We start from the raw sequence: 27,728 nt of genomic DNA on the forward strand, positions 1-27,728 counted from the left end.
CTTGTCCCAAGGGAACAACCTGTCCTCATGAAGGCAAGGCAGTCACGAACCTCTTGATAAGAAAGCTATTTTGGAAACAAAACACCGGTTAGATGTGTGCCCTAGAAAGCGTCTCTTTAATTAGGCTCTGGGGGAATTTGTGACTGTGAGGAGGCTCTTGCCACAGCCCAGAGTCCCGCCCACAGCAGCCCAAAGTGCTGTGCTCAGGGTGACGTGGCTGCTGTCACCTCGGGCTGCACACCCAGGCTTACTCAGATAAGGCGGGAGGGAGCGCAGGGTTGTAAACAGCAGCGCGTGCATTCTTTCCACACCAGGCACGGTATTTATAGGGCTGAACGCAGGAAGCTCAGGAATGGGTGAAGGGTAGCCAGCTCCAACTGTGACCCAGCTCCAAGGGCAGCAGGGTAAGAGCCCAGCTCCACCCTCACTCATTGTACAACTCAGCCAGCAAGCTCAATAAAACATCTTTATTCTGTACATTTATATAGATGCTTGGAGAACAGGGACAATCCCCAGCATTAGAAAAATTCAAGACAACAAAACAGCAATTATGAAGAGCATGGCACCAAGAACAGTCATGCCACAGATGGCAGGGATGAGGTGAGACCAGCCATCAGCTGTTTCAGAAAAGGTCACAGCACCCCCCTTTGGGGCAGAAAACACCAGTGCAGAAGAGTACAAAGAGCTGGAGTCCCCCATCCCCAGCCAACTCTCTTTGTGACACTAGCACCAAAGGGAAGAGCCTGCTGGCAGCTGGGGCCTGTCCTTCTTGCAGGCATTGGTGAAAAGACTGTGCCATTGGAATACCCAGCCCACTGCCAGAATGGGGAAAAAAGGGATCCTGCTTGAGCAGTGACCCTGAGCCAGCAACTCCTTTCTCTCTGCTGGGGATGCAGCAGTTTTCAGCTGGATTGGTGCTCCCTCCAAGGGACAGGTCACTCCTGCAACTATTAAGCTGCCTTCCTTTATGCCACCACTTGCCAGGCTTCCCCCCACCTCAGCACGCTGCTGGCAGGGTGCAGCTCCCACCTTCCTGCCCCACGACGGCCCCGCACAGCTGCGCCTGTGCCAGCGGCCCAGCAGCAGAACTGCTCTCAGCATGGCACAAGGGCCACTTGGGTGTCCAAGTGCTGTCACAGGCCCTCAGCCTTCTCTTCAGTCAGGGCTAGCAGGCCACCACACCAACCAGCAGGGCTTGCTGAAGGCCTTTTGCTCACAGCAGACACATTTGGTCTAACAGTCAACAATAAAACCAAAAGCCTATGTACAGCTTTACAGACCCTGCTGCACCCTCCAGGCTGCACAGCAGAGCTGCAAGACAGAGTGGGAGACCTGTGCTCCACTCTACATCCAGAGTGCTCCACTCTACATACAAAGTCCTTGCTGGCAACATCAGCTTCCCTCTGACAACAAACACTGGTGGCAATGGAAAGAAAGGAATTCTTGCTCCAAGAGAAATAAAAACCATGCCACTGTCAAAAGAGAAGTTACCTGGTTTTGTGTAGGTAATGCAGCCTTCCTCCTCACACATTAAGGCAAGCATGTGAGGAACAAGGTGGGCTGGGAACAGCCACACCAGGGAGTCCACTGCAAACCACTGCTACCAATGTGCAGATGGCACCTTCAGGTGAACATCCATGGAAACAACCTGCTCACACCAGCATAGGCTTGGGCCCTGCTCTGCTCCACAGTATGGCCTCCTGTCCAGCTGCTGCAAGGAACAGATCCAAGTACAAACTCTGTCTTCATGATGCTATGTCAGGAGGCTGTGCCACTCAGAGCAGCCACAGCTTCCTGGAAGTCATAAAGAGGAATACTGAAGAAATGTGTACATGTGAGTGGGGAACAGGACATCTGTCCAACAGTAAGACACTCAGATTGGAGTAACGCAAAACCAATGCACAAATGGACACACAGCAGAATAAAGCCAACCAAGATTCAAACGGTTAAAAAGTGTCCTGACCACATTCTGAGAGGTTCAGCCAAGCCCCTGATGTGGGTGGCATGGTCTGTTCCATCCCCTGCCCAGAAGGATGTACTGAAGGATGATTTGAGAGAACGCTGTTATCAACTCAGTGCTCAGACAGTAAAAATGGGACCAGACCTTGTGTCAGAGATGGAAAAATATCCCTTCACTGCTTGTCTTCAAGGTCGCTGCGCCTCCCAACCAGCAATTTTCAAACAGTAAACAAAGCCAATACTTGCTTGCCCAGGTCTGCAGGTACCTCTGATCTATTCTGAAGGAGTCTGTTCCAAATGAAAGCTGCAGGCGATGTGGAGAACATGCTTAACTTGTCCCACGTACGGCACTGAATGGAAGAAATTCTCTCATGCTCCATCTCACGGTGCAGAGGAGGGACATCCACACTAGAACGGGACAGCAGCAGCTCCAGGCATTGCTCAGAAAGCCACAGGAGCTTCCAGCCTTCTCCCCAGGTGCTGGTGAGTGGAGATTTCTCTGACCTACTGGTAGTCAGAAGCTCAGCTGTCCAGGCCCCAGGGACTCCTCCAGGCTGTTTTCTTTGGTGGTGATGGCTTGGAGGTTAGTGACATGCCCAATGCCTTTGGTGACTCCTTCACGAAAAAGTAGTTTGGCTCCAATCTTCAAGTATTCAGGATGCTTGATGAACCTGAAACAGACAACTGCCTTCTCTCCTGTCCGCAGCTTGTCCTGAAAAGAAAAATGGGAGAGCTTAGACCCATCTCCCAAGCTGATGCATGCAGGCAGAGGTACATGTGGATGGTAAGAAGATGAGGCAAATGAGCAGCCTTCTTCAGACTGCAAGGCTTGAGCCCTTCCCGTTACTGTACACATAAGAAGAGACAGGAATACACAAGCCCTGAAGAATAGAGTTCACCTCTCTTCTTTAACATGTCTGGAGGAAAAGCAACCAAATAGGCAGGATAAAGGGATAGAGTCTGCTCTAGGAAGGGACACAGCTACTCAAAATACCAGCAGACCCCAGCTTTACTAGAGGGTGTAGTGGAATCTTAACAAACCCAACAAACCCCACAGGGAGGTCCATCTTCCTCCCCTTTCTTCCCATGGCCTACCTTTCCATGGATCTTCTCTACAATGGCTGTCTGTCGCACATTCCCCACGTGCACCGTCACCTGAAACCCCTTCCGGAAAGTTGTGGCATGGAATAACAGCACGATCTCGGCTTCAAACACTGAGCAGATGGTGGGGTTCATTTCTGGGCTCACCATCACCATGCCCTGCAGAAAAACCCAAGGCTCAGATGAGTCAGGGCCAGTCCCCTTGCTTCTGAACAGCCCCCAAAACCACAAATTTACCTCCACTCTGTGACTTGGGCTTACATCCTGTTCTCAGCCTTGTACTCACTGTGATTTGTAACCTGGCCATTTCCTCCCCTTCCAGCAAGTTTCCTGCAAACATTTGTACTTCATTCCCACCCTAGCAATGGGGGATGCCCAGGGAAGCCTCCAGCCCTGCTCAGTGCAGGAGCAGGACTAACCTTGCGCAGCAGGGAGCGGTCGAAGGGTCCGAGGGCCAGCGTGGCTGCCTGCCCGGCGCGCAGCACGCGGCAGGCAGAGCGGTTCCGCTGGATGCTGCACACCTTCAGCCGAAGGAACTTCCCATCGTCAGTGGGACCAACCACCAAGTTCTCCCCTTCTCGGCAGATCCCACTGCCCAGGTAGAAGAGCAGGACACAGTTCATCAGGAGACAAAGACATTTCACCCTCCAAGATTAACCTGAACAAATTCCCCAGGGCCAAGTCTTTGCACTCTTACTCTGGACCAACCAACAGGGAGACAAAGCTGCTGAGAATCACGATTTCTTACAGCAGGAGTGTGACTCTTTAAGAATCCCAGGTACAGATAGGGACCATTGCACCCCAGTGCTCTGCCACACTGGTTTGTTTCTGTGGAGAGACCTCAGATGACACTCCTTCAGTGTGGGCGTTCTGATGGCCAGACTGCTCTGATCGCTCCCAAACATGGAGGGAGAGCTGCCTTTTCATGAGGTAGTGTGCAGTTAACCCCTGCTGGAATCAGAGGATCTACCTTTTACATTTCCTCCCCCCACCTGAAGAAGGAAGAAAGCAACTCCTTGGGATCATGCCTAACCTCTGCCAACTAGATTCCAGCATGCTTTCTTTCAGCGTGCTTCAGGACACATTCCTAATCCAGCAACTTTAGAGCAGACTGCTTGCCACCACATGACCAATGGTCTGCTCACGCCACTTCCCAACATCCTGTAGGGCTCTACTCTCACTTCAGTCAGTGGCAGCAGTCAGGACTGAGCCTCACACAGCTTCCACTTCTGCAGCAGGTGACTCTAACCTTGTCACTTGTAACTCCAGCAACCATTCACATCCACACATATCTGCCTAGGCTCACTTACCTTGACAGAGTTCCTCCCACAACAGTCCCCACCTCTGGCACCGTATAAATTTCATCAACCTGCAGCAAGGCAACAAGAATAAGCTCTTCAGATAGACAGCTATGAAATAGCACTCCAAAATGAGGACAAAGAGCCTGCCCCTTGGGTGAAAGGAGGTGATCTCTCTGCTGGTCATCAGACACTGTCTCAGAGCTTCACCAGCTCCCACTTACCCTCCCAGTAGAGGAACAAAGCTCTTCCTTTTAAATAGCAACCAGAGAAATGATTGTATCCTGAGATAGACATCTCATGGTTACAACAGATTCAGCCCATCAGGCTTTTATCAAAGACCAAGTCCTTTTTTTAATGTCTCTCAATAGTCCAGGAGTTCACCACATCTCTACCTGTGGTGTCCAAATTTCCCAAACGTCTCTCCCATGGCACAGCAATGAGTCCAGTATCAGAGCTTGAAACAAACAACCCTTACCCACCTGAAATTCTGTATGTTGCTGCATTAATTCTTCCTGCTCTTTACTGTTGGTCAGTGGAGGGAGGATGTTGAGGAAGACTTTCAAGAGATCCAGGTTCTCTCCAGAAACACTGGACAGTGTGAAGATTGGGGTGATGCTGTCAGACACAAGCAGACAGAAATAAGCAGAAGGTCACGGCACAGTTCCAGAAGGTTTCTGGGATTCTGAATCTACTGAGACCCACAGGAAGATGGATACTGTACTAGAAAGTGGCTAAAGCAGGAAGGCTAGATACAATTCCACAGTAACCCCTGCCTCAGTGTTTGGTTGAGGCACCAATCCCTTGTCAGCACACACTTTTCTCAGGAAGAAGTAACTCTAACGCAGGCTTTGCTCCAGAGCCCAGAAAAAAGTGTGGGAGGGGAAAATGCCTTCTTGGAGAATGCAAAGCTAGGAAACCTGATAAGGAGCGGAGATGTTCAAGATGTAGTCACCTCCCTTGTCTTCACCCTTCCCCAGCTCCGCATGGCAGCCCAGCCTGAATTGCTTGCTCCCAACAGAAGAAAGGAACAGTCCCTTACTTGGGAGATTGTGCAAACTGTTGTGCTGCTGTAACTGCATCATCATCTGAATTCACAAGCAGGGGGAGCTTGTTGCAGCCTGGCTGCTTCAGGATTCGTTCCAGCTGCTTCACTGTCCGTTCCACGGTGGCTTTTGAACACAAGTCGACTTTGCTGATGACAATGAAGAAGGGGACCTTGAGGGCCATGGCCAAGCCCAAGTGCTCTCGTGTTGTGCCCGCTGCAGGAGACAAGTGAGAGTGTAGGTGCAGCAGCAGTCACCCCTGTAGCTTGTCTATGCTGATAGCTTTGTCTCCTGGCTATTCCACAGGCCCACTCTAGAGATTCCACTGTAACTGCTTAGTTCATAATGCATTGAAAAAGCATAGTTATTCTTTTAAACAAAACTAAACATCAGTCCAGAAAAATAAAAACCACCAAGAAATTTTGTGACTGATCTGTCTGCTTCAGAAAGATGCAGCAGTTTTCATTCTTTGACCAAAATTTGCCAGAGAACAGTTACAAGAATGTCAGAGATAGATGTGGGAGAACTCCAGATGCCCTTTTACAAGACTTTGGGATCCAGCACCCCTAAGAATATTTCAAAGCTGTTATCTTTTCTGAGAAGCACTGCCCCAAATCCTAAACAAATCCTCTCAGTCCAGGGTACAGTTTAATGTGGTCTACAGCCAGTAAGAGGATCCCAGATCTACTCCCCTCCCAGGCACCCATAGACACTGACTTACAAGGTATCAGTAGAAGCTTACAAATGAATAAACTTTTCTGAAAGCCATTCACAGCTGACAAGGACCCATTCCCCCCATTCTCCATTCCTCTTCACAGGTTGCACTCAATCCCTGCAGGCAGGGCAACACTCACCAATGCCAGTGTTGGCACTAACCACCAGCATGGCAAAGTCTGGGCAGTAGCTGGTGAGGCCAAAGATGGTTGTTTTCAGATACTTGTGGTGGCCAGCCAGGTCAATGAAAGTGATCATTTTGGAAGAACTCTCACAGATCTCTTCTGCCGTCCGGGAGTCACTGTAATTTACCACCTAAGGGATAAGGAGCTTGTGAGAGAGGCAGCCCCAGCAGGCACGTAAAGAAAACCCTTATCTATCCACTTTGATGTCAGAATTACTAAGTAGAGATTGTCCACCATGGGTGCAAGAAACAGTGTCTGCTGCAAACGTACAACCAACACTCAGGTTCAGCTTGAGGGACAGAGAAATGTGCCACCTCTCTTCCTTCCTGTCCCACTCACAGTTCTGACAGGAGTCTAATCCTGCTCTCCTGCAGCTTTCTGAATTCAGCAACCTGCTCTCTCTTACCTCTCCTTTGCTGTTGAATCCGAGGATCTCAAAGCTGATGCTTGATGTTCTTCCTGACTGGATTTCATGGAGATGCCGGAAGAGGTTGAGGCGTGCTCTGCCCCGCCCATTGTCCAGCTCTCCTTGCGTTAGGACACCCAACAGTGTTGACTTCCCTGAGTCCACATTCCCTAGCACAGCTACTCGAAGGTCTAGGAACTACAGGAAAAAGAACAAAGAAATCATTACACTTAACCACTGCTGTGCTGAGTGCACAAGCACTACTGGGCAGTGGAGATGCAGCTCAGAGAGCTACATCAGGGACAATGTGCAGTGTAATCTTGCTCAGATTCTGCTCCTGCTCCCAGCAAATCACTGCCAGCTGTCGTGATACACTCTAGAGTTGAGATGTGACATATCAGGCTTTGACATCACAAAAAAGGCTATTCGTTGCAGCAGACCACTAAATCCTTCCTTGTTTGTACACAGGTCTGCATCAGAACCACTGCTATAGAAGCGAAATAATTTTTCATTTCTGATCCAGGCAATCTCCTGCACTGACATCTGCCTCAATCACAGTCTTGGAGATAAGAAGCGTTATCATCAAGTCTCCCTCTGGCAGCCCTTTAAAGCATCAGCTATGGGCCAAGCTATGACAAAGTGCCTCCAGGGTTTGGGCTCCCATCCCAAAAGGAAGCTGCTCACACAAAGCCTCTAGGTCTCCAGCGGGAGAAAAAACCAGAGGTCCCTACCTGCTGGTTGTCAGGCACCTTTCGGACAAGCACCTCCGTTATCTTCCTTGGAACATCGCTGTCGTAATCGACCTCCCTCTCCCGCAGCACTGTAATGTCAGCCCCAACCCTGCCACAAAGACAAAAGGAAGGAGTGAGACACGTTTGTGTCGCAGACATCTTTTATGAAAAATCCTTTCTTTAGGATTTTTCCTCTTGAAAAGCTGAGAGGCTTCAAGAACAAAATGTCAGCATTGATTGTCTGCTGCTGTGGAATGCAACAGGTGGATCTTTGATTGGCCCATGTTTGTTGTTTTTGATTAATGGCCAATCACAGTCAGCTAGCTCGGACTCTCTGTCTGAGACAGAAGCTTTTGTTATCATTTCGTCTTATTCTATTCTTAGCTAGCCTTCTGATGAAATCTATTCTTCTATTCTTTTAGTATAGTTTTAATGTAACATATATAATAAAATAATAAATCAAGCCTTCAGAAACATAAAGTCAAATCCTCGTCTCTTCCCTCAACCTGAGACCCCTGTGAACAGCATCACACATTTGTACTTGACAGTTCTTGCACCTCTACGATAACAGCTGACAAAGCAAAGGGGATGAAGGCTGGGGATAGCAGGGAAGGAGCCTCAAGCTTCCAGACAAAAGCCCTATAACTTTCCTCATGCTTCCAGAGCCTCAGGACTGAAGGAATGTCAGTCATACAGGGCTTTGTAGGATGGAGCTGCCAGCTGCTCAGGGGACTGCAGGCAGTCACGCTGGTGGCCCCGCAGACAAAGGGAGCACGTACTTCTCTGCCATGCGGCGCAGCGTCTTGAGCGAGGCGCGCATCTCCTCCTCCGAGAGGCCCACCAGCAGCCCGTTGTCCTCCACGCCGATCTGATAGACGGCCTCCCCTCGGCCCTCCTGCAGCCGCCACTTCATCTGCGTCACCAGGTGCTCAAAGCGGTACTGAGAGGGGTTCACCAGCTTCAGCTGTTTAACAGAGGGGCAGTTCTAGTCACAGCCTGGATGCAGAGGCAATCCCATTGCCCAATTCTGTGAAGCAATGTTCCCAACTCTGACCCACCCCTAGAAAGCACAGCCTGTATCAGTGTCTGGACAGAAGCCGTGGGACAGGTGAAAAGGGGTTTCACAAAGGTACAAATATATGGTAGGAAAATTTTTCCTCATCCTGACAAAGGGATCTGTACCCTGCCTGCTGCAGGGTTAAAGACAGCACTCTGGGACCAATCTGTGATCCAGGAACCAATAAGTGCAAAACTGGCAGAGAGCCACAAGAAAGTGGCAAATCATTTTCAGGGATATCTGCATCTCTCTCTCAAGAAAAATACAGTAGGCATCACATACTAGAAGAGGTTCCTAAAAGTCAGTACTGAGATCAAGCTTTTCCAGCTCAGCAGACTGGGTAGTGCTTGGCAAAGAGACACAGAAGATGAATGGTAGTTCCTTACTGCAGTGTCCACTCTTCTGTCCTTTCCTTGGCCATGTTACCCACAGGCTGTCTTTGGTGAAGTTACTCACTGCAAAATAACCCTCTGGGAGGAAGACCTCCTTCTGCAACCTCAAAAGACTCACCTTGTACTCGATGTTTCCATCTTCTGCCTGGTCAGAGAATGAAACAAGACAGAAGAGTTAGATGCTATGCCCACAGAGACTTCTACAGGCACCAGCTGCGGAAATATATTCTGAAACTGGTGCTGAAGATTTCAAAGAGAGGGAAAGTGGCAGAAAGAGACTGTGTTAGGTCCCAGCCTTCTGCCATTCTTTCCTACACTTAACTAGAACTTTCCTTATGGTTTGTTTGTTTGTATCCCCCATCATGAACACCAAAGGACAAAACTAGAGTGGGGCACAAGGGTAATACTATCCAGGGGGAATTATTTTCTGGACAGTAAAGAATAGGGCCAGCCTAACAGTCACAGAGAGAGAGAGAGAGTTCCAGTTTCAAAAAGGTACAGGCCAGCATATGATTTAAAGTCTCCTCCCTCACCCATCCATGACCCACAAAATGCCACCCACAGCATCCCACTCCCACCCTATCCAGCAGCTTCCATCCATCCAATGCGCACAGAAACAGGGGCCTGTGAACAAAAGCTTCTGCTTCCTCTCCTGCTCAATGATACTCTCCCTCACTCAATTAGTTTTTCACTGACTTCCTGCTACATATTTATGTATCTTCTCTCTACAAGGAAGAACTACAGACATAAAGAAGTGAGGTAATGACTCATCTGCCAGCTAGTCACTGGCCAGAGTTCTGGAGAACCAGACCTGATTGGGACTATGTACACAATATGCTCAGAAGTACTTTCTCAGGGAAAGCCAGATGGGGTTGTAACAGAAAGGTCTGGGTACTCATCAAGCTCAATTCAACCAAAACAGGCTCCAGCTTATCAAAGAGAATGTCTAATTTTACAATTAGATATACAATATTTAAGTAATTCTTCCCAGTGATTCAGTATAAGGACCACTAAGAAAGGGCTGAAGCCTGCAGGCAGCCACATACTCTGTCAGACTAAATGGGGCTGGCAACAGTAAGCACTTCCTTTTCCTCTGGATACCTATTTGCATGTCAGGAGAGACAACAGCCCTCTCCTTGCCTTCCAGCTCAGCTCTTAACCACAGCGGTGCTTACAGTGGCAAAAGGCCAACAAGTTCTCAACTGTCAGCTCAGTTCTCTGGCAGCAGAGCTGTGCTGTGAGAAAAAGGCACTTTTAGCAGGTTTTCCTCTCTTGCCATCTACCAGCTTTCCACTTCTAAGCAAAACCCATTCACCTACTGCACTGTCATCTAAATAAGGGAGTGGGTCTTCTCCAAGGCACTTGAGACTAGAAAAGCAACAAGCCTCGACTTGCTGGGGCACACAGTGCACAGGGTAGCCAGAAACAGGAAGCTGAGTTGAAACCACAGGGGACTCTCCAGCCTCCAGCTGAATGGAACAAGAACGAAACTGCGGCTGCAGGGCACAGTCCTGCCCGTGGAGAAGATCTAACAGTAGCAAAGCGCTGTTTTCATATCTTCCCAAGAGTCCCAGGCCTGCCCTGTGGAGGAATGGCTCCCTCCCAGTACAGGCTATTATTTATTTTACAGAAAGTTCACTGACAGGGGCCAAGCAATTGAGTCTGAGCCAACGTCATTCTGCCCACAGTGACAGTTCTATGAGAGCGGTGACAACTGCCCCAGCTGAGCACACATCCGCGGTACTACCGATGCCATTCTTCCTGCTGCAAGAGACAGGTGCCTCACCCTCTGTCCGTGGCCCCTGCAGCCCTATGGAAGGAGCCAGCTGTCAGATTAGCTGGGAAGGGAATCACCGCAACCCATCTGGCAGCTGGAAAGGGGCTCAGACCCACCAGATCGTCTCTCGGGGAGGGAGAGATGCAAACGGGATGTTTGGAACTACGAGGCGAGCAAAGCTTTATTTTCGAAGCTATTTCGATGGCAGGCGGCAAAGCGCCCACAGACAGACGCCAGGCAGTGCGATACGACTCACGGACAGGCTCCGGTGGAGCCCGCAGGGACCTCGCTGGCATCAGGGGCGCGGGCACGGCCCGGAGGAGAGCCCGGGACAGACGGGCACACCGGGGCTGCAGGACAGCTCCTAGGGCTGCTGTCAGCCCGACCCCGGCACGGCGCCGCACCAGCACCGCCGGCACCTCCAGCCAGAGCCGCCACCAACCTGCGGGGTCCGGCCGTGGCACCGATCCGCTCCGGGGGGCACCGAGCTCCGGCCCCTCCCGCCCCTCAGCGGCAGCGCCCCCCGCCCCCGGGCCTGGTCTCCCTCCCTCCGCGGCTGAGGGGACGCGGCGGCCGCCGGAGCTCACCTCGGGCGGCAGGTACGGGGGGTTGTTGGCCTTCCCTCCGCGGCTCCGCCCATTCTTCTTCTTCGTCTTCGAGCCGCCGCCGCCGCCAGGCGCGGCCCCCCCGCGTCCGCGCAGGGCTGCGCTTGCCCCGCCGCCCGCCGGTCGACAGCAGCCCCCGAACAGCTCTGACACCCGCGAGTCCATAGCGGACACCGCGGCCCCGCCGCCCCCTGCAGCACCCGCTCCGTTCCCCGCCCGGCCCCTCCGGCCCGGCTCCGGCCCCGGCGTCACCGACCGCCGCGCGGCGCCCCGGGAAAGCGAGTCCCGCCCGCCTACGACGCCGAGAACGCTCCGCGCGCCATCCGCTCGAAACTACATCTCCCGGCGTGCCCTGCGGCGCAACCAGCTCGCTCCCGTACGGGTTCCATCCGCGGGGGCTGATGGGAGTTGGAGTCCAAGGGAGAGGGCGCCGCCTGTCGGCCGCGGCCGACAACGCGCGGGATGCCACCGCTCTCCGGGCCCCCTCGCCGGGATCTGCGGTCGCCCGTGGGTTATCCCTTTGGCAGCTCACAGCCCGGGTTCCCTGGTTATTGACATCGAGGGATCAGTCATTCTGGATTCGGGAAACTGGGGCATTTTCGAAGCTGTTTGGCATTGGAGGTACCTCATGACTACGCAGAGGCAGCAGCCCGATGCAGAGCGATCTCATAGCACACATTAAGATCCAACCGGGGGGGCGGCCGGAATAGCAAAATAACCTCTAGCTGTGCGCCGCATCCCCTCAATTCCCAGTCTCCAGTTCCACGGCCACTGCGCCTTCCCTTTCCCCGCCGCATGCCCTGGGGAGAGCGACTCTGGGTCATTGTTCGTGTACAACCGACACCCTCCGTGGCGTTCCGCGCAGATGGCCGCGGTTCCGATAAGGCAGCCTCGGAGCGGCTCCTCTCGCCATCCCGCCCTCCACTCCCCGTGTGCTGGAGGCGGCACCCAATGGGGCGCTAGGCACAATGTTTCCAAACACGGCACTCCCTGCACGCTCCCCGCCTCCGCCTCCCCGCGGCAGCGCGGCGGCGGCTCCTCTGCACGACAGCGTAGCCGCCAGGGCTGCCGGGAGCGGGGCGGGGGACACCGGAGCCGCTTCCTGCGGCCCTCCCCGGACAGCCCTGCAGGAAGCAGCCCGAGCTCCGGGCACGGCCTCAGCCAGGCGGCCCCGGGACGGGAGCGGGCGGGGGAGCAGAGGGGCGGGGCTACGCAGAGACCCCGCCTCCCAGCCCGTCCACCACGCAGTGCGGCCCGTGCGCCGCTCCCGTGAGGCTGCGCGGCGGCGGCGGCATTTAAACCGCGGCGGCCGTTGGGGGTGGTGTGCGTGCTACGGTTTCTCGCTCTCGGCGCTGGCGGGGCTGGATCGCGGCGGCAGCGGGATGGGGCCTCGGGGGGACAGGGCGGTGCTGGGCAGCCCGGCCGTGGCCGTGGCCGTGGCCGTGGCCTTCCCGGGAGCTGTGTGCCGGGGCAGCGGCTACCGCTTCGCGTGCGAGCTCCTGAAGCACGTCCTGCACCAGCGGAACCAGCTCCCGCTGCCCTACGAGCAGCTGGCCTACTTCTGCCGGCGGGCGGCCCAGGTGAGGCGCGGCGGCCGCGGGGTCCGACCCGTGCTCGGGGCGGCCCCTGGGCCAGGGATTAGGGAGGCCGTGGAGTTTGAGGTTTGCTTGCGAGCCCCTGTTCTCCCTTGGGGACTCGCACGGCGACGTGTCGGCGCTTTTCAAGTAAAGGGCTTGTCGTGGCTGCATCCCTAAATGTAACCTCTTCTTTTCAAAACGAGGCAAAGGCAGCCTTAAGTTCAGGCTGCTGAAGGTGCCGACAAATTGTTCTTAATTGATTGCTTCCCGCTTTCTGCTCAAAGCGTGTTACTGCTTTGTTTGTTACCTCTGAGCAAAAAAACCAACCAAACAAAAAAGGTACTATTAAGTGATTTCAGAGAGGTGGCTGATCTTTGAAAAATGGGTTTCTAATTCCTATTGGAATTCATTTAGTAGCGAGATTCAGATTCTAACTGAGTAGCTATGGATTGTGCTCTTGTGTTCCTCTTGCATCTCCTGATGTGGGGAGTAGATGTGCGTCTTCCCCATGTGGGTACCTGTAGCTCTCAAAATGAACACAAGCTGCTGGTTCCTTGACACTCTGGGATGGGCCATGCTTTCTGCAGAGTATAATACATGTTCATAACTAAATGTGTTAATGTGAATTTTTATTTTCGAGGGTGGAGATGGAATTGACAAACCACGTTCCCTGGGCCTGGCAAGCAGAAAGTGCCAGCAGTTGCTGACGGAGCTGGAGGGATTGTTCCAGCACCTGGAAGTCATGTTTAGTCTGACACTGGTTCCTCGGGTTCTTTTCCTACTTGGAGGCAACGTCATGAACCCCAAGGAGCTCTATGAGCTGAATTTAGAGGGGTTCTGTGAGGGCTCTGCTGAAGAGAGCCTCCAGACCGCGCCCTGTGTTCGCCAGCTCTTTCACCGCCTGTTTGTTGCTGATGTCTTCAGCGAACTTAAGGCTCTCCCTGTGACAGGCACTCTTGTCCTGGTCCAGGGCCACCGTGACTGTGGTGTTGAGTGGTTCCGGCCCAGGCTCAACTACCAAGTGCCGAGCCGAGGGAGGAAGCTGACTGTTAAGCTGTCCTGTGATGGAGACCTCCACGTCAGTGCCTCACCTCCACAGCACACAGCACCTTCTTGGGAGGACTATGTCTGGTTCCAAGCCCCAGTGACCCTCAAAGGCTTTAGTGAATGAATGGTTTTCCATAGAAATTTAACTGGAATATTGATTACCTTTTTATTCCTTAGGTGTTAATTTTAGCAAATGTAACCGTGTATTTTTGAACCATGTGTGCCTGAATTTTTTTTTCATGGTGTCTACTCTGCCTTCCTGTATCTTGCTGCGCTCCTCTGTTGTCCTTATTTCCCGAGTTGTTGTTGAAGGCAAATCCACTTTAAGGCACAGTTGCACACAAGTCCAGTGATTCCTTAGGGACCTGATCTGTGACTCGGGATGAATTAACGTGTTGGGAGTAAAACTTCCCTGCTGAGTGCTTGCTGAACTGGATACATACAATCTCCTCCTGCGTTTTAATATGGCCGTTTTCTGACCCTGCCTTTGCCATGTTACCCATAGGCTGTCTTAGGTGAAGTTACTTCCTGCAAAATAACTCTGGGAGGAAATCCTGCAGGCCTTAAAAGGCTCCCCACAGCAGGAAAACCCGCGGGCGAAACCGGACCGACGCCCAGAGGTAACATTGTTGCAGCAGAGGGATTTATTCCCAGCTAGTAAAGAATGGGGCAGGATGAAGGCAGTTCCTGCCAAGGGCCAGGGCTGCCGTGGAGATGGGCGGAGCCGCTTCCAGGGTCCCTGGCAACCCTGCAAGCAGCAGCCGCAGCTCCCGACGCTGCCTCAGCTGCCGTGGTGTGCGCCCCTCTTGAGTATTCAAGTGCTTGTCTGTCTATTTGGTAAAATTACACTTTCCCATAACTCACTTTCTGTTCCTTAACACTCCAAAGTAAGACTTTTCAGCAACTAAAAAATCTTGTAGCTAGTGGTGTCTTGGAGATGGAAAGAGACCAGTACTCTGGAGGCAGGGTAGCAATAAGCAATTTTATATTTTTTACTAATATTTGCCTAACAGCCCTGACAATTGGTTAGATATAAGATTAAAAGTAAGCAGTTTCTTTGCTAACCCTCTTCAGAGAAATTTAGGAGTGCTGCTGCAATAATGGAAGGTTACTCTCACTCAAGGAAGAAACTTGAGTTTCTGAAATGCATAGAAATCAGGGGAATGTGATCAAGTTTAGCCCTATCTTTACCTGCCAAATTCGTGTTCTTAGTCAGACTGTATTAGCTAGAATCAGAACTTGAGCCTGTTCTTCTGGGCTGGTGTCTGCTGCAGAACAGGACAGGGAGAGAAGCCCTGGGAGCAGTGTGTTAGAGCTAGATATCTGCTGGTATTGTCTTCAGTCTGCTGTGCAATTATCTGTGCTGTAATGAGCTTTCAGTAGCTTGAAATAACTCCATCCCACTTGAAGAGAAAGGTGAACCTACTGGTAGTGAGGGTGTTTGCTGTTACTAGTCAAAAATGCACAATGGGATGGTAAAAGTCCTTTGTGAGGGTGAAGGTTGAAGTAACCCTCTACACTTGGTGCATATTTTAACTTTGACCTTTTTTGATGGAATGAGATGATAGAAGTAGTAGGAACTTAATTTGGAATTTTTGAGCTTGGAGAACACTAGAGTGCCCTCTCTGCTGTAGTATCCATTAATATCTGTTTACAATGTGCAGTAGCTGCTTCTTAAGCTTGTTCTAGGGGAAGAACTTTGAGTGCTGAAAGCTGCCTTATGTGCAGCTGCCCACTTGAATATGGAATCTCAGGCCTCTTGAAGGAAAAATATAACTTGAATGTAGGAGTGGTTGTGCTCAGGAGATCAAAGCCTTTTATGCTTCCACCAAAGCTGCTTGTAACACATGTTTAAGAATGCAGGTGCCCAAGTGTTTAAAGAAGCTTTTAAACAGAAGCCTTGGTCAGTTCCTTTCACCTCTCTTCCTCAGTTGAGTGCAATGTTACTGCAATAAACTGTTTACATATTCTGTTATACTTGAACTATGAATGCAGCAATGATAGGGTGCTGGGAACTAAGGAACACAAAATGCGTTTTGGATGTTTTGTTTTGTTTTTTTTTTTTTCCTTATGAAAACATTACTAATTGAATTTTAAAAATCAAGACTGTAATTATTATCAAAATAAAATGCTGGCTTCTATATGTGATTATTTTGAGGGATTAAACAAACCCAGTCTAAAGGTTCTGTCACTGGTAGAGCCACTTGTTTCCATTCTGTGCACATATTTCAACTGCAGGCTCACAGCTGTTCCACTTTTCGGACAAACTGCATGATGTCTTGTGCCAGGAGCTTTGGTTCCTCAAAGGCAGCAAAATGCCCTCCACGTGGCATGTAAGTGTAAGTGACGATGTTCTTGTAGACATTCTTTGTCCAGACACGTGGTACGTGTACAATCTCCTGAGGAAAGGCTGCAATCCCTGTGGGAACGTGTACGCTAACCCTGGAAGACAGAAGTTCATTGTATTGTTGAAACCAGTCCTGGGGGCAGTCTATAAAACCTCTGTCTCTGGGAACACATTCAGCTGGAGAAGTTTCCCCGCTTTGTGCAGTGCACCCCCTGGTCTGCACTCCACTGAGGAGCTTCATTTCTATTCAGGTATCATTGAGTTTTAGAAGATATCTGTAGAGGTGCAAAGTAGAGCCAAGTTTGCACATGGGTTGATCTTGAAATGTTCCATCTTTGAGTTTAACTTTTGTAAGTGTTGTGCTACATGACAAGATACCACACCTCTTTGTGAAATGAGCCAGCCCCTGTTTGCTTTAGAATATGATACCAAATGCATAACAAATTACTCTCTGGAGAGGAAAGGGGCTGGTTCAGTCCTCCAAGAAAAAGACTCTCCCACTTGTTCAGATGATCAGTTACTTGTCTGCTCAGCAACATTTTGTGGTCAGCCTTTCTTAGCATCATCTTAATGAACCAGCTGTCACAAGGTGCTGGGTTTCAAGTACTGCTCTCCAAGTTGCTACCCCAGGTTTGTGCTTAACTCTTGTAGTTCTTAGCTTATCCTGCAGCAAGCAGTAGCCTTCCTAATTCAGTTTATACTTCTCTCTTTGGTATGCCCATGATCTTCTGTTTTGTTTTCACTGAACTGGGCTACAAGTCACATTTGCTTGGTGAATAAGTATATAGACTTGTATTTTGACCACAAGACTTTGCTTGGTGCTTTAAGTCTTTTGCCTTGTCTTGGCTGCAAGCTACCCTGTGTGCATTATGGGTTCAAAAGAAAAGTGACCCTTAACTATATTTATCCAAAGCAAGTAAGAATTTGGACTTTCATTTTTCTCAGAATTAAATGTGCTGTTGTAAGTGATCTAACTGTCGGTACAGGCAAATGTTTCAACCTCATTTGCAAATCTGCCTTGCAACTTGCCACATAATTACCTGTCATGAATTCTTGGGTCCTTGGAAAAGTTTTCCTTGTAGTATCTCATTGAAGACACAATGGAGGATGTCACCCAATAAATCATCACATTGGTCAAAAGCTCATCAAGAGAGTATTTGCTGTTGAGAGAGAGAGAGAGGAAGAAATTTAACTGGAAGCCGTTCTTCCGCGCTCTATGCTAGGCTCATGCCCTCAAGAACTGCTGTCCCCCTTAATCTCTGCTTATTTTCAAGCAGCAGATTAGTTGGTACCTGTGTGTTCAGAGCAAAACCACCTGATGCTGAAGCAGTAGTGTGCAGGCAGTCTGCTCTAAGTTTAAACTAGTGCTTGTCATGTCAGCCTTTCCTCCCTAAATTTCAGCTTTGCCAGGCTAGTATCTTACCTGTATCCTCATATTAGTTCCCACCAGTCATTCTTTTAATGAGACTTCTCACAAAATAACATAACCTAACATCTTACCTTTCCAAGCCTCCGTCATCTTTATTCCGAAATGATTTGTCTGTCCAGGTTGAGAATTTCTCCATAATATAGGCAGCAAGCCCCACTGGGGAGTCATTCAGTCCACAACCTAAGCGAGGAGAAGAGCTGTTGCAGTTGCCTGGCATTGCAATACTTCAGTTCAAGTTAAACTGGACTTTGATGAAGAGCTCAGAGTTTTCTAGAGAATTCAGTACACAGAGAGTCTCTATTTATCTATCCCTTATAGTACTTTATTTGTGACAAATTCCCTGCAGAGGAATTCTGGCTGTATCTGAGGGCACTACAAATTCAGATAGTTCCTATACAAAAGAAGCTGGGAGTTAAGGAAGATCCATTGGCTTCTTGGTGATGTGTGGCAAAAGGAGCAAATTCAGATGTAAAGAGATGGCAGTCTGAAAAGAAATGTCAGATAAAATATTTGGGAGCACTGTTCTGCTTAGGATGGGCTGTATTCTGATTCTAAAATATATGTATGAAACAGGGTGAACAAGAATACAATAGATTCAGAATATCACAAATATAAGGGATTCTGTGGTTTTGCTTTTCATTTTTTTTAGAGTTTGCAAAAGTGCCCTAATCTTTGATCCAGCTGATTTTTGAGAGCACTACCTTTGACTCATGGAATCTCTCATACGGGAGCAGCCAAACTTGAACCCACTTAAACTGCTTTGAACTTTGTTGATATCAGGTTTTATTGGCTGGTTTTATCAACCAGTCACTTATAAACCAAAGCTTGGATAACTGTCAGTTTTACATCTAATTATTAACTTTTATTCATAGAGAAGCTAGGATCTTGTTAAAGGGTACAGATGTCAGCACAGATTTTTGTGATTTTCTCCTTCCCCTGGAACTTGTGGATTTATTCCTGTGCTTGGATTCTCATGTTGACTAGCTTTCTTTTCTTAAGGCAGTTCAATTTTTTAAGGATGCTGGGGAAGGAACCCCAACAAAATATTTTTGGAAATTATATTAGTTCCATTAGTGGATCTACAGCTGTTTGATTCTGCCAGAACTCTGATTCTTGAAGCATGATTTCCCTGTGATATTATCCCCCGTAAATCAATTCTCCTTGTTTAAACAATCCTGTCAGATTTCTGATCAGAGAGAGACTAGATATACTGATCTTCATTTTTTTTGTGGATCCCTTCACTTTTTGGCCCTTAAAAACACCCAAGCAACCAGAAACACTACTGCCACAATGGCTCCCTCCCACCTCATATATTGTTTATCTCCTTTTATTTCTTTGGGTTTGCAATCACTTCAAGCAATAGTCTAGGCATTCACTGACATTCCAGTTTAAGCTTCTTCTCCTTTGGTGAATTGCTGGGATGGGGGGCTGTTTGTTCTCTGGTCTCCAAATCTGACACCGGCCTGAGACAGCTCTGCTGTCTTTCCTGTTGAGGGCTGACTTCAATAAAGTCAGAATCCTCTCTGGTGGGTACTGATGCAAAGAGTTCCTCTTAGCATAATGAAATGGCCATATCTTTCTTCACAGGCCTTATCCACTGGCCTCCAGGATGTCAGCATTCTGGCTTTTCAGGTGTTTGAGCTTTGTCTACCTTTTTGCAACTTTCACATTGCACCTCTTTGCTTGTGATATTTCTCTTGTTTTCAGCCCCATTTACTTCTCAAAGATTCCATTTCAGAACCCTGTGTTTTACTTTTGAAGGACTCTATGGCAATGGGTTCATTCTCAAGGAAAGTGGTGTACTATTTAAAAGACCTTGAAAAGATATACTTGAAATCTCCATTTTTTTTGAGTGGTTTCTTTTAGCTTCATTTTATACAGTTCTCATTCCCATAAACTCATTACTCCCATGAGTCTTGCACTCAAGTCACCAGAAGTCACTGCTTCTCAAATTTGGCTGGCCTTTGTTTTCATGTACCACAAGTGATTAGTGCAGCATGTTCACAGGGATACAGAGAGGGTACATTACCTGCAGTGTCTGGTTTGGTGGCTTGGATGTGTAAGTATCCAGACTCTCGTAGGACTTCATAAATGTTTTTCTGCATGAAAGGGTAGAAACGTCGAACATCTTCCCTGCTGAAGCCTACAAGCCATGGTACATAAGCCCCAAGCATTGTACGAATCATCTTTCCCAAGCCTTGTGTGGTGATGAAAACAAGATTCAGATGAAGCCCTTTCACAGACCTAAAAGTAAGTTAAGGAATAGAGGGTTAAATCAAGCAATTTTCTGTCTCCAAGTTTTCTAGAAAACAAGTCTGACTGCAGCTGTGAGATAAACACTGAACTGAATCAAATACACAAAGCCCTTCAGGTTCATCATGATTTAAAAAAAACTCAATACAAAGCATATGAATGCAATTGAATATACAGATGGGGTTGTCCCTGAAGGATGCAGAGCAGAAGGGAATGAGAGGCAGGGCAAACAGAAGGTAGGACCATGGAGCCAGAAGATAGGGCAGGAACTGGAGGCAGCTTTTCTGTACCGATTTCCTTTGCTACTTACTGTGGCAGCATCTGGGCCATGTTAGTGGTAATGCGAGATCCCCAGTCCCCTCCCTGTAGGTAGTATTCCTTGAAGCCCAATCTGTTCATCAGCTTATGGAATATCCGGGCAGTGGCTATGGAGTCAAACCCTGTAGGTAAAGGGAAGCACAGGAGACCTGTTGGTCCTAGTGCTCCTCCCCTGGCCAAAGACTGTGACCTGACTGAGGCACGTGTGTGTGGGGCTGTGGGAAGGGACAGTGTGCAATGCTGCTCTGCCTCACTCCTTGGAAAGAAAGTGAACACAAGATGAAAGGAATTCAGTGGAAAATGAAATCAGACCTGACTTCCAGTATTGCAAATCTCCACAGCCAGCCCCAAAGCCTCAGCCACATAGGCCTTAGTGAAGAGCCAGGCATCTGCACTACAAACTGCAGTGCCCAGGGCTGCCTAGGATAGTTGAGGTGTTACTCCAAAAACTGCAATTCCAACAGAGCCTTTTCATTGCTTACCTTTCTGGTGAGAGGCCTCTGAGAAAGCATATCCTGGGATGGAAGGGCAGATGACCTCAAACACCACATCACCCTCATTCAGGCCGTGCTTGGCTGGCTCTGTGAGCAGAGGGATGATCTTGTAGAACTCATAGAAGGAGCCAGGCCAGCCATGGACCATCAGCAGAGGTCGAACAGCTTGACCGTGAGGAACATAGGATGGCTTCACATGGATAAAATGAATATCAATCCCTGTCACACATCCAAGAAAGAAAAATTAGAGCTCTGGGGCCATAGTTTCTACTTTGCATTCTGTAGAAGGAGGGAGGCAAAACTGTAATTAGCATCTGGAGTAGAAGTTCCACAATCAGCCCACTGCAAGAAGATGCCTGGCTGAAAGGGAATGCCTGGCATAGTATCAGTTGTCTCATCTTTTGCATACAGACAGAGATATTGACCCCAGCCACAGATATTGGGGTCACTGGAGATTAGCATCCATCTCCTGAGAAACTGGTCTCATAGCATATAAGTAAGAACTGCACTTGAATGTATAGCACAATGGGGGTAAGATACATGCAAAAACATTACAGTAGTTAAAAGAGAAACATGAAAAAGGGCATGATAGAAGTCTAACATAGAGATCAATTATGTAAAGTCTTTCTACCCTAATCTAGAGATCATGTATGTAAAGTCTGGCTAAACTCACCTGGCTAAACTAGTGTGTGGTGGGGAGGGGTATTCCAGCCTCAGTTTCGCTAAATTTCACAGTTTTTCAAAGGTGGCTTCAAGGCAATCACTGAAGAGCACCTCATCATTAGTTAATATGGGTTCAGAGCCAGATGAAGCTCATCTTGAAGCAGACCTAATCTTATTCCCATTGTGTAATCCCATACCTTACCATATTACCATACCTTAATCCCTATAAGGTTATTAATAATAGAGCCTCCACTAGTTATATTTCACTTGTATCACAAAGCTGTTATGCATAGCTTATCTCAAATATCATCACTTTTTACATCTCCCCCTTCTTGCTGTGCATTTCCCAGTGAGACCTGTTCAAGGCACAGAGGCCTCCTCACCTTCAATGGTGGTGTGGAAGTGGGGGTATTTGTTCAGCACTTCCACTTGCTTGCGCCAGTCAAACTGATTCCTCCAGTAGTCCACCACCTTCCGCAGGTAGCTGGAGTTGAAGCCGTAGTGGAAGGCGGCTCCTTCCACGTGCGGTGTGAAGCGGAACCGATCCAGGCGCTGGTGCAGGTCCTGTGGAAGGGAGCCCTTCTTGCCAGGCTGGCCAGCTGCTGCCATGTGCCCCATGCCAGGGCAGGCACAGACAGGCTCTCCTGGCTCTGCTGGCTTTTGTATTGCTCTCTGGGACACCACAAGCCCTCCTGAAGAAGTGCCATACTCTAATGAACCACCTGAATTGTTTGTATGTGGAATACAATTTTCTGCAGGTTACAAGTTCCCCATGGGCACCCAGGAGTGGTGGGTGCTGCTAACTCTTGGCTTGCTGCTAACTCACTTCAGAGTTTTTGCTGCTAGGAGCTTGGCAGCACTGCTGGCTGGGAGAATAAGAATTTCACCTTGAGCTGCTGGTTGCTGCTTGGTCAGAGAGAGACAGGCATGCAGGCATGGAGGAGCTATGATTCAGTCAAGACACCATCCCTCTTCAGCCTTACAGACCTTTCCTCTGTGGAAGCCCCTCAGTCCTGCCCTACTGGTGCCACAGCTGTCCCAATGCTCTCCTGCCCTGCTCCACCATCCACAGACTCACTGTCAAAGTCTGCTGCTCAAAGCATGGCCTTTCTGCAGGAGGAGCCCCAGCTTGCACAGGGGGGCTGCTGTCTCAGAAAGTCTTTAGGGGTCATTGCAAGGAACCGGAGCTCAAATCCCCTTCATAAAGAGGGGTGAGCCAGAGCATCATCCAATGGAGCTGGGTAGCTGCCCTGGCACATGGAAGTGCCCTGCTGTCAGCCCCAAGGCATCACCTCGAGGCAGTGGGTGGGTGATGGACTGCCTCCCCTTGCAGCTTTCTGCCCCTCCTTACCCCCCCAGGCAGCTGTACCTCGATTTCTTTGTCAGATGTTTCAATCTTGAAGGGACGGATGCTTGTGTCTTCTTTCCCTTTGGGGGGCCTTTCGCCTGCGCCCCACCACCCATCGCCCATGTCAATTGTCTTCATCTTGCGTCCAGATCTGAGCCAGCAGAGCAGCATCCCTCCAACCCCCAGGGCAGCCACAGGGACCAGGACTGCATTCTTCTGAGAATAGTCAAAAGGCCTGGGGAGGCACAAAGTTGCTTGTGTTCAACAACAGCAGTGTCAAAGGGACTTATGCTGAGGGTTGTTTGCACATCCATAGGGACTGAGCAGGGATAAAAGCCTCCAAATCCCAGGCAGTCAGCAGGAACTGGGTATTTCTGTTATTTTTGAAGATCACAGGTAAGATTTGGGGCAGGGTTCTATCTACCAAGGCTTCTTAGGGGTCTCAAGTCCTTGCTGATCACAAGCCTTTGTCCCTTTCCTTGTGAACCAGGATGCCCAGGGGGACAAAGTTCAATAGGATATGGGCCAAGCTACTTTGAGGCAGGTGCTGCAGTGAATGAGAGAGTAGCAGCTAGACTTGCCCAGGAATAAAAACTGAGTGAGCAGAGTGAGCTGAGGAGCAGGAAAAGAAACAAATGTCTCCAGCTGCTGAAGAAAGCTGGATGTGCTGGACATGCTCCTCTTCTTGCCAGTGCTTCATGCACAACTACCCTACAGATTCAATCATCTCTTAGGGCAATCCTGGCTCTCTGCCGTAGCTCTCAAGTAAGGAGTATCTGCTGGTGTCCCTGTTTCTGTTCTGAACAGCAAGGTCCCACACTTGAGGTGTGGGAGCCAAGCTGCCAGAGCTGGAGTTGACAGACATGCAGTCCTAAATGTAGTGTACCTTCCCACCCCTCTGACTTGTGTTTCAAGTTCCCCAGCTTCCCTTGGGGATTAGTAGAGGTGTCGGGGGCTCCTGCAGGGGGCTGCAAGGGGGCTGTGAGTGAAGATTTTGTTGTTGTTGTCATCCAGAGTACAGAAGGAATGACACTGTGCCCCAGTCAGGGCAGTAACCAAAAGAGAGGACTGCAGCACAGAACAGCTATTCCACTCACCTGATCCGGGACATGATGCTCTCCCTATAAAAAAGGAAAAAACAGAAAGATCCTTACAGTCTGATAGTGTTGTCCCATTCCAACCCTTCTGGATTGTGCAAAAAATGTCCCCTGCCAGAACCACTCATTTCCCAGGGATGTGATCACAAGCTGTTTAGCCACCTGGCAACATCTGCCATTATTTTTTGTACTCTTTGGAGAGGATGGGCAGAGAGGGGCTCACAAAGCTCTGCCTCTGTACAAAGAGACAGTGTTTCTGGGCTGTGCTTTAGCTAGATAATTTGTTGCCATAATAATCCCTCCTTCGGCACAATTTAGATGAAAGGCAGAAAACAACTGCATAAGTGTCCTTGCAGTGTTTCATCCCGTGAGCAGCTGTGTAGCTTCAGCCAAGAAAATAGTTTACTTTGACTGCTGTGTTGCAATAGGTGCACAGCCCCAGCAGGGCAATTCCGAGCTCCAGGGCAGTTCTGCTCCCAGCCATGTGGTGCTGATCGTGCTGAAGGGCTGGCACCAGCGGAGGCTTGTGGACCCTTCCCCGTCCAGAGTTTAAGGAGCTGCTGTACCTTTGACACTTCTAGCTACTCCTGACTGGATATCAAGCCTTTAGGTCTCCCCTGTCTGCTAGGAAAAGAAAGTGTCCTCCTCGGTTCACTTTAAGCCTAGTAGTTTCTGGTACAAAAGCACAATCTCAAATCTAGCAACAATAGAAGCAAGTCTTGTTACTCTGCCTTGTGGAAGGCAGCTACATTAGGGAGTTCTTTGGTACAATAATTATAGTACTTCAAGAAAAAACCCCAAAACAAGTGCCAAAAAGGAAAAAGATTTGCTAATCTCTGAAAAACCAACTCCACTGGGTGTTTGTTACACCCTAGAATTGTTTCCCTCTGCGTTCTGAAGTGCAGAACCCGGAGCCTGTACTGGATATCTCAGCCACCAACAAGGCAATTTGGCTCGCACTTGCTGAAACAGCCTATGCGTGGTTTTTTTTCCTTAAATCACTTCCAGACATGGAAGAACCTTAGGGCTCATAAGAACAAACAGCTTATGCAACAGGTAGGACTATCCCCCGGCACTTACATCCGGGAGGTCGGTGAGCAGGGGTGTGAGAGCGGCTATCAAGGCAGCAGCACAAGCCCCGCTCTAACAAAGCCAGCCTGTCCCAGCAGTTCTCTGAGCGGCACAAACAAGGCTCAGTGGATCAGCACCCCCTCCGCACTCGTGCTCAGGAGATCCCAGCTCCTGCTCCTGCTCTCCCACGACCTGCTGACCCTCCCGGGGCTTTCATGCAGCCCAAGCGCGGGGAGCCCGCTCTGGATCCCTGCTCCCGTGCCGAGGAGATCTCACCATGCGCTTGGAAGGCTCTCCCGCCACATGTCTGCTGCTCCCTGCTTGGCCGCTGCTCCGACACACTCCCAGCTTCTCCTCTCCGGCTTTCTCTTCCGCAGTGACGTTTTCTCGGGGACAACGCAAACCACATCGTCCCTCAGTGCCACCTATGGCCCGAGTGTGCAGCTGCAAACCGAGCTCCGTCCAGGCCGAGCCCTGCGTGCAGCAGGAACAGCCCCGAGCCCCGGTGCCCCTGAATGCCGAACGCACTGAGGGCGGCCCTGCCGAGGCTCCCTGAGCTCCTCGGCTCGGGCTGCGGCAGCACCGCGTCCCCACAGCAAGGCCAGCTGGGTTATACCCCCGTACAGAGCCTGTGGTGGGATCTACAGCAGCCTGAGGGAAGGGATTCTTCACTCTCCTCAGCGCTCCTGAGACCACACCTGCATTGCCACAGCCACCTCTGGCCTTGCTGGTAGAAGACAGGCTGGAGAGGGCCCAGCCTTGGGGGTGCAGGACACCAAACTGCTGGCCGGGCCATGTGGTGTATGAGGAAGGTGACGAAGCATCTTCATCCCGGAGAGGAAAGAGTAAAGGGTGGGATCTTATTGCTGTCCACAGTTAACCAGTGAAAAGCTGAGGGAAAATGGACCCAGAGTCATCCCAGAGAAGCAGCAGGTGAAGGACAAAACACAAGGACCCAAATTGTAACAAGAGAAGTTAAGGTTAGATATGAGGAGAAATTAGTCCTCCACCGATGTATTCAGATGCTGGGACAGGGGTCCAGAGAGGATGTGGGATTTTCACCCTTGGGCATTCCATATTTGACAGGAACAAGGCACTGAGCAGTCTGACAGAGCTGAACCTGTTCTGAGCACGTGTTGCGATGAGCTGACCTCCAGGTGGCCCTCACAACCTGTATATCACTTGCCTGCATTCCAGGTGCACCCATGATTTGCAGCAGCCAGAACATAAAGGAAAAGTTCTGGTTTTAATTTTCTGCAGAAATCAATGCTATGTTTTAGTTCAGGTGCTGAGATTTCATTTTCCTTGTGGTTGGTAAAATAGTCCTGGATAAAGGCTTCTCCTTCATAGGAATCTGACATGAGAGTGAATGAGAGTTCAAAGCCTCAGGAGTATTGGGTGGGGGGAAAGCGAGCAGAAGAGCAGTATGGAAAAAAGAATACATATATGAAAGAGGATGGTGGATCACTGACATATTATGCTCCATGCTCAGTATTTTGCCTTTGGCATTTTCAACATGTACTTTAATAAGGACTATTCTTGTTGCTTCCACAAGTGGAAGGGCAGTGGCAGGGAGACCGTCACCAGGGTTTTATTTGCTTACAGTCAAGAAAGAATTATATTCATCCTTCTGTTACTTTGTTCTGCCTCTCAGAAGCCTCTAGACAAAGATTCTTTCCAATGTACTGTCTCTGTTATTAAGCTTCCAAATAAAATACATTAGTGGAAGGCTTTATAAACAAAAGAGGGAATTACAAGAGTAGGAGGAACAAAAATGAACCACAGCTTTCTAGCTTTTTTATGTTGACAGCTTATGTTCCCAGGCAAGTATATAGCAAAAGAAGCATTTACACTGCATAAAATCCACAATAAACCCGTGGGTTTCCTAAATCAAAGTGTTGTTAAATCAAACATTTTTGATGTGCCTAAGTAGTGACTCATGTGTATGCCCTCAGTTATTTACCAATGTTTATGAATACAGTCCCTGTGGCAAAAAGCACATGAAACAGTCCCAAGACCTCCACAATCAGGGAGTCAAAAATAGTTCAAAACGAAATGTTTGCTAAATTCTTCCACATGAACAGTTACCTCTGATTATCCAGCCAGCCACGAGGGCTGATGATTGCTACCTCTTGGTGCTAACTTCTCTCATTTTGTTGTTTTGTGCTGCAACCCTTGAGTACTGTGCAGCCCACCTGCCTCTCTTTGCAGCACAGCACAGCAACTCTGAGACTGCACGAACCTGGGTGTCCTTTCTGCTGTAACTTCTGTGACTTCCCTGGCTTCAGGACATGAGTTTGGATTTGAACAACCACATTGCCATCAGGATGTGTCATGGGTGGCATTGGATGCAAATATTCCAGATGTGAAGGAATTACTGCCTTCTGCCATGAACTGTGGTCACTTTGCCATTATTACTCACAGTGCCTCTCACTCTGAGATGCCATGTGAAACTTGACTGGCTACTGACCAATTTGGGGTGGTCAAAGCTTCTGTGCAGAGTAGCTCTTTAAATGTACATAGGCAGTCTCCAAGCCATTTTCATTCAAACAGTCCATAGGAATTTTTTAGCGTGTGGTTGATTTCTCATTATTGATCTTATAATAATTATGTGCCCTTGGACATTCACACTCAGCCCTGCCCTTTTGTTAAGGAATTAGCATGCCAAAGAGCAGAGCTGAAGGTGATAATACCACACCCTGCAAAAGAAGTAGTTAAGTTACAAGGACAGAGACTTGTTGAAAATTTTACTGGGGAAATGAAATAAAGCCTTCTGAAGAGAAAGCACATGATAAAAGACTCTAGTCTTTTAA

At 49.3% G+C, this 27,728-nt stretch overlaps 3 protein-coding genes across 4 annotated transcripts; 1 reads left to right on the forward strand and 2 right to left on the reverse strand.

Moving 5' to 3' along the window:
- Positions 1 to 453: 453 nt before the first annotated feature.
- GTPBP2 (GTP binding protein 2) lies at positions 454 to 11,436 on the reverse strand. Of its 2 annotated transcripts, XM_054279507.1 has the most exons (13): positions 11,254 to 11,436; positions 9,008 to 9,034; positions 8,220 to 8,404; positions 7,441 to 7,549; positions 6,710 to 6,907; positions 6,259 to 6,433; positions 5,401 to 5,620; positions 4,841 to 4,976; positions 4,371 to 4,429; positions 3,480 to 3,651; positions 3,055 to 3,219; positions 2,464 to 2,671; positions 454 to 2,367 (listed from the first exon to the last, which is right to left on the reverse strand). In XM_054279507.1, exons 1-12 carry the CDS (start codon positions 11,434 to 11,436, stop codon positions 2,474 to 2,476), a joined length of 1,827 nt encoding a protein of 608 aa, XP_054135482.1. In that variant the 3' UTR covers positions 454 to 2,367; positions 2,464 to 2,473. The 2 variants fall into 2 exon arrangements, with proteins under 2 accessions (XP_054135482.1, XP_054135480.1); XM_054279505.1 differs by having other exon boundaries at positions 454 to 2,671.
- Positions 11,437 to 12,653: 1,217 nt separating this feature from the next.
- MAD2L1BP (MAD2L1 binding protein) lies at positions 12,654 to 14,788 on the forward strand. The gene is made up of 2 exons (XM_054280241.1): positions 12,654 to 12,851; positions 13,489 to 14,788. The coding sequence occupies exons 1-2, from the start codon at positions 12,654 to 12,656 to the stop codon at positions 14,017 to 14,019; spliced, it is 729 nt and encodes a 242-aa protein (XP_054136216.1). The 3' UTR covers positions 14,020 to 14,788.
- Positions 14,789 to 15,052: 264 nt separating this feature from the next.
- LOC128939098 (epoxide hydrolase 1-like) lies at positions 15,053 to 25,264 on the reverse strand. The gene is made up of 10 exons (XM_054279866.1): positions 25,192 to 25,264; positions 23,845 to 23,868; positions 22,769 to 22,982; positions 21,783 to 21,963; positions 20,725 to 20,955; positions 20,235 to 20,364; positions 19,701 to 19,915; positions 17,743 to 17,851; positions 17,283 to 17,402; positions 15,053 to 16,337 (listed from the first exon to the last, which is right to left on the reverse strand). Exons 1-10 carry the CDS (start codon positions 25,218 to 25,220, stop codon positions 16,136 to 16,138), a joined length of 1,455 nt encoding a protein of 484 aa, XP_054135841.1. The 5' UTR covers positions 25,221 to 25,264; the 3' UTR covers positions 15,053 to 16,135.
- Positions 25,265 to 27,728: the final 2,464 nt, after the last annotated feature.

The sequence above is a fragment of the Melozone crissalis genome, unplaced genomic scaffold (genome assembly GCF_028551555.1).
Source record: "Melozone crissalis strain CALT ecotype California unplaced genomic scaffold, PUWL_Pcris_2 ptg000027l_1, whole genome shotgun sequence".
Lineage (NCBI taxonomy): Eukaryota > Metazoa > Chordata > Aves > Passeriformes > Passerellidae > Melozone > Melozone crissalis.